At 32.8% G+C, this 5967-nt stretch overlaps 1 protein-coding gene across 1 annotated transcript; it reads right to left on the bottom strand.

The window, feature by feature from the left end:
- Window positions 1–4318: 4318 nt before the first annotated feature.
- Window positions 4319–5349, bottom strand: LOC106713939. The gene is made up of 2 exons (XM_014506843.2): window positions 4933–5349; window positions 4319–4787 (listed from the first exon to the last, which is right to left on the bottom strand). Exons 1-2 carry the CDS (start codon window positions 5269–5271, stop codon window positions 4422–4424), a joined length of 705 nt encoding a protein of 234 aa, XP_014362329.2. The 5' UTR covers window positions 5272–5349; the 3' UTR covers window positions 4319–4421.
- Window positions 5350–5967: the final 618 nt, after the last annotated feature.

Below are 5967 nucleotides of genomic sequence, written 5' to 3'. Positions count from 1 at the left end.
TTCGTATAATTTTTCAGAACGTCACAGGGCAGTATACCGATTTTTTAAATTAGAATTGCGTGTTCAAGACATGTACAACAGTCGCTTCTAGTATATTTTTATTTTAGATAAGACAGTAGTGATTTAAAAAATCCACTCACGACTAAAACAGTTTAGCAGAAAAACTAATCCATTTTACCTTGGGTCTTTTATTGGGACGCAAAATGCTCTGCCTAAACACGACGTTACTTATAATTTTGTTATAAGAATACAAAGAAAACATAAAAAATTGTATACTAATCGTGAAACCGCTTCGTTAATATTTTCCTAATTTCAAAAGTTTTGATTATAAACAATAACGTTTTCTTTAGTTATTTTAAACAAAGCTATTAGCTGTACTAGAAACTCGTAAGCTTCTTGTAACGTGAAGTTATTTTGCAAAGTATTTTAAGACTTATATTTAGAGCAGTAAGGTTCACTATGAGATAGAATTGTTTAACGATGTAACTTGACTTGAAAATTTGAAAAGAGTATTTGAAAATGTAGGACTTTTTTATTACAAAGACAGAAGTCATATGTAGTTAAATGACTAGGTTTTATTACAGGTATTTATATAATAGTTAAACTAGTACAATTTTTGAAACGTAGTTTCTGCAGCTATTTACCAACATGCATATTTCATTAATGTCGTTGTTTATTAGAGTTAGCCAAAGAAATCAAGAGGTTCAGTACATGTTTATGATTAGTAAGTGACACAACTCGGTAATTATATAATATATATTTGAAAACATAATTATTAAAGCTTGTTTATTATGAAATAACAAACATTATCAAATATTTGAATGTTAGTGTACGAAATATACTTTTAGTATATTTCGTACGGGGTCGAGGTCGGGGGTGACGCTGTGCTCACCCTTATTCAGGTTAACCACGCCTTACGAATTTTCTTATCTCACTATTTGTACACTCATTATGTTCTGGTCAAAAATTATCAGCATGTTTATAAACTAGCTTAAAACAAAATGCGTTACAAATAAAAAACAATAAAAACTTCAAAAAAATATTTTACGATCGCGAATAACGAGTTTGATAAGAGATTTAACAGTTAGGTATAAAAATAGCAGCAGCTCTAAAGAGGTTCGACTTTATTCAATTTAGAAATTACTTAAATTTTGTTTGGTAAATCTGATATGGCTTTTATAAAATAAGGCAAATGGAGCCTCTGTCTATGCTGTTATAGTAACAATGAAAACAGGTAAATAAACCTTTAGGGATTACAATAAAATTATAAAAGACCTTTTAAAGCCTTGTTGTACGTAGTTAGTTAAATATGAATTACGAACAAAGAAAGACCTTGGCCCTATAACGTTATCCTTCAATGTGAGCGAAGCTAATAGTTGATTACGTTTTCGAGGTTCAGAGGCAACTATGCTAACAGTTTCGATATACGTACATAAGCAATAGTTGGTAAAAAATTACTTTTGCTACCGTTTTAAATACAAAAGACAACTTTTTCCCGTTAGTAGATAATTTTATCGTATTTATTTGAGTACCAGAATATTTTTTACGTTAAACATTACTAGATTTCAATATTCCAATTAAAAGTGTTTTTTACCATCACAGTCCCGTATTACATAAGTTCATTATAAATATTAATCTAATATATAAAATTCTCGTGTCACAATTTTCGTCACTGTACTCCTCCGAAACGGCTTGACCGATTCTCATGAAATTTTGTAAGCATATTCAGTAGGTCTGAGAATCGGCCAACATCTATTTTTCATTTTTTTTTAACTGCGCGCGGACGGAGTCGCGGGCGACAGCTAGTAATATATAAATAACAAATATACAACTAGCTGTCGTCCTCGACTCCGTTCGCGCGGGACAAAAAAAAACTTAATAAGGAGCCTATGTTTTGTTTAGGACTATGTTCTACATATTGAGCCGTTCCGGAGATATCTTCAAATAAAACTCTCTAAATCTTTCCATCTATAATTTAGCATTTAGAATATTAGTAAGATTTCAAAAGACTAATACTAGAATTTTTTTTAATTCGTTTTAAAATTAATATAAAAAATTATGTTAAACAAACTTATTATAGTACATCTTATTTTATATAAACTACACGACGACACTTTTCCTTTTGAAACACCGGAGCGTGAATGGAAGGGTTTTGTTGCTAAAAGAAAATTCTTGTTACCGTCGTATGATTATGGCAGGATTTTATGCGGCACTCCGCCTATGCTAATATTTTTTCTGATGCGTATTCATGGGTCTATTATATTCGTTTATTTTTTTTAAACCGCAACATCCTTTGACTCGACAAATAGCTGGCGACACCATGCGGCTAGAAAGAGAAACAACTCTTTAATTACCATAACTCGTCGTAGATCGGGGCCGATTTGAATAAAAGATTTGATACGCTTTTTTTCGGTTTATAACCTCTTTTAATTGTTTACTTTGTTTTCTTATTTTATGACCCAATGTTACATTTATGTGAAGGTACAAAATGAGGAACTACTTATTTAGAGAAAAACCCTTAAAGTCCACATATTATCCAGCGTTGATAATTTGAATCTGCACTAAATCTTTACAAAAGGATTGCTAAAATCACTGTCCTGTGAAGATTATCTTTAAACTCGCGAATTAACACATTTATTCATATATTTGTTTAATTTAAAACATCCATATTCCGTAGAAAACTGGTAAAAGTAGTGCACAAATGAGACAAGTATAAGTTCCGTGTCTTGTGTCTCTGTCTCTCACCGTATGAAGTAATGAGTGATAAATTGTGGCCGTTATATAAAACTAGTTTGCTGTAACGCAGACATTTACCCATTTTCTTTTGGTATGAATCTTACTATATTCGTATTTTACTTTAAAGGTAAGAATCAGAACGTACTTTATATTTCATTGTCCATAGTTCCTTGATTAAATTAAAATGCTTAAAAGTGACTGTTTAATGCAAAAAACTACAAATCAAATATAAAATATTGATGCGAAGTTGAATTAAAAATAGGTTCAGGTATATTTTTTATGGGCGATCCCGCAGATAAAGATGTAAAAGATACTAAATATTTCAGTAACAATTTTAAGTGCCAAATTATAAATAATCACTTCAGAAGAGAATTTCATTTTTTTAAAGTCCAGGTTTAATAATTTCTTCTTTATGGCACTAATTACTTTTATAAAGTCTCAAGAGATATGTTTATAACATTTAAGAGACAAGTATCGAAACATAAAATACACAACGATTTCCCGCCTAACCCTCCGCAAAGATCGGTTCCCTTCCCGGGTCGATGCATCCCGACCCCTGCGTGCTTCGCCCCCGCGACCCCCGCACGCCCCCTGTCGAGATGTCGTAGCACTCTCCCCTGCTTTTACGGATTAATTTTATCTTTAGCAAGATTTAAGTGAGCATGGAACAGATTAATATTTAAGTTTCGTATATTTCCTTACATTTAAACAAATATACTTTCATTTTTACATTTAATTAGAGATATGATTTGATTTAATAATCTTACGTGTTATTTAATCTTTGCTACTTAATATTACTTTTTGATTGTGAAATTTAATAATGAACGTTTATTTTAAAGGTTTAAAAATATTGTGACGAGCAAATTTTAAAATTTAATAAATCCTAACCAATTATAAACATATATAAATTCTTCCCTTAATAAATCAATTTTAAGGAACTTAAAACATAAAGTTTTAAGTTTCTTAAAATTAGATGATATAGTACAAATATATTTTCCAAAGCAAAGAAATACATCAATATATAAAACAAAGTTTAGAATGACTTCCCATACGTGGTGTAAGTGTCAGTGGGCATCGGATGCGGGCTTAGCAACCGCATTATAATGTAAGCACAAAGGAACGCCCAACCCCAATTTTATTTTCTTTATTTATTTCCTCGGCCGCCTCTCACAACACCCGCGGGAGCAGGGGTGATGTCTATTTGACTTTCTTTTAAATTGTTTACAAATGTGATAGTCAGCAGAGCTTATATTTAAAGTACTAAATTAGTTAGTCGCAATCAGACCGTTACTAAATCTATAAAGGCCTTTAAGTGTAATAGTAAGATAATTATAAACTAACACTAGCATATAAGTACAAACAACCATTGTAGAGACATCGAAATAGATCACATTTCGCACTTCATCAAAATCCAACAACACAATAACCTTGTAACGGCGGGTATAAAATATTCTTTATTTTTTTGAAGTCTGTCTTTTCCCAAGTCTTATTGTAAGCACTAGTCTAATTACCCGATTCACACAAAAATATCTACTCATGTATAAAAATTTAACAGATGTCCAACAGTGTTTAATGGCCTTAAGAAGGTACACGACGAAACACATTTTTGTGTCGACATTTGTGTATACATCTAGTGTCGCAGTTCTTTTGTATTGGCTGTCTATACGAATACACTGCGATTCACTCTATTGCCATGACTCGACGCGTCGCTGCCGCGATTGTCGCGACTTGTGTTTGATAAAAATTGATGAAGCAGAAGACTCAGACTCAGTAATTGAATACTGATCAGCTTCATCCTTTTCTTCAATGTCAAGAATTATTCGTTGGATTTTACGTTTTAATTCTCTTTTCCGAGCATCGCTCCTCATATTACGTATTGCAGCAGCCACAAAATCACCAAAAGTGGCAGCATCATCAAATTTTTCAGATACATTTAACACTCTGTCTAAAGATTCGTCTTCGATCTTCCGTTTTTTTAAGGTTCGTCGAGAAGATTGCGTGTTGGTCGATTCCGGTGATTCCAAACTATTGTTGTTTGTAAAAGGTAAATTCTGAAAATTATTCAATTTACTTTTTATTTTCACATATTTTGAATGCAAAGAAATTATTGAAGAATATACCGAATGTTTTACGTCTTCTGAAGGCGCAGTAATTTCTTAGTATAGATACATAAGTCGAAATTACTAAAGAACTCACCAAATCTCCTTGTGTTTCATTTGCGGGTATGATATTGGGCATTAAAAATTTTAAACTTGTAAAGTATTCCCAGTTGCTAGTATAGTTTTCATCTGTGCCTTGTCCGCTCTTCTTTTTCAGTTTTCTTAATTCATTATTAAATTGTGTTCGTAAATTATGCAGTTTTCTATTTATTTCAAATGCTGTAGTATTAAATTGTTCCGCCAAACTATCTACCGCGGCTGACTTTTTTACCCGATTTTTATAATCGGGGTTAGATACTTGCCATAGTTCTGGCAGCGATTCATAGTATGATATTAAAGACTTTATTTCCTCTGCTGGCCAAGTGCGTGGTTTCATTGCCCTAGCAATAAATTTCGCGCAGGTTTCAAAACTGCGACACTTGTGTCGGACACTGCACACGTCCTGTCTCAACGGCAGCGACACCGCAACTACATCTGCAACTAAGTGTCGCGACGGTGTACACACGCAGACACACAATTGTTTCGATCTTAAAAAGTGTCACTGAGCATCAAGTGTCGTCGTATGTCGTTGTGTTGTCGTGAGCGAGACACACTTAGCCGCCGCTCGCTTGCCTCACGAGATACAGACACAGCTGGTTTAAAAATGGAAAGTGTATGTAACCACGTCATTATTTAAGAATTTGATTCGATGTATTGAACGTGGCCGCGTTATATCGACTTGGTATGGATTATTCGAATCCCAACAAAAGTAGAATTATTGTGGTTAAGAATATATTTGGATATTCTAAATAGTTGATAGTTCAATAGTGCATAATATTGTGAAATAAACTTATATCAAAGACTCTACTAGTACCTATGTAAATGAGAGAATCTATAGAGCAACCGTTAAGTGGAATTAACAAATTCTTTTTGTGGTATTACTACAAGCAGCACTTGATATTAAATTACTCGTCCTACCGCTGACCATATTAGTAGTTAGTACCAATGAAGTAGGAAATTGATAGCCTTTATGCTAATTATAGTATTTTTGGCTCAAAGTACATGTAGTAATTAACAAGTAGAGTTACCAAAC

Source organism: Papilio machaon, chromosome 14 (genome assembly GCF_912999745.1).
Source record: "Papilio machaon chromosome 14, ilPapMach1.1, whole genome shotgun sequence".
In the NCBI taxonomy this organism is placed as follows: domain Eukaryota; kingdom Metazoa; phylum Arthropoda; class Insecta; order Lepidoptera; family Papilionidae; genus Papilio; species Papilio machaon.
The sequence above is the reverse complement of the archived record's forward strand: the minus strand, read 5'-3'. Positions and strand labels throughout refer to the sequence as shown.

What these genes read in the sequence shown, in the direction of transcription:
- LOC106713939 (XM_014506843.2), bottom strand. Translation starts at nt 5,271, where the DNA reads ATGAAACCACGCACTTGGCCAGCAGAGGAAATAAAGTCTTTAATATCA. An exon ending in ATGAAACACAAGGAGATTTG is followed by an intron (nt 4,788 to 4,932) that starts GTGAGTTCTTTA and finishes AATAATTTTCAG; the next exon opens with AATTTACCTTTTACAAACAA.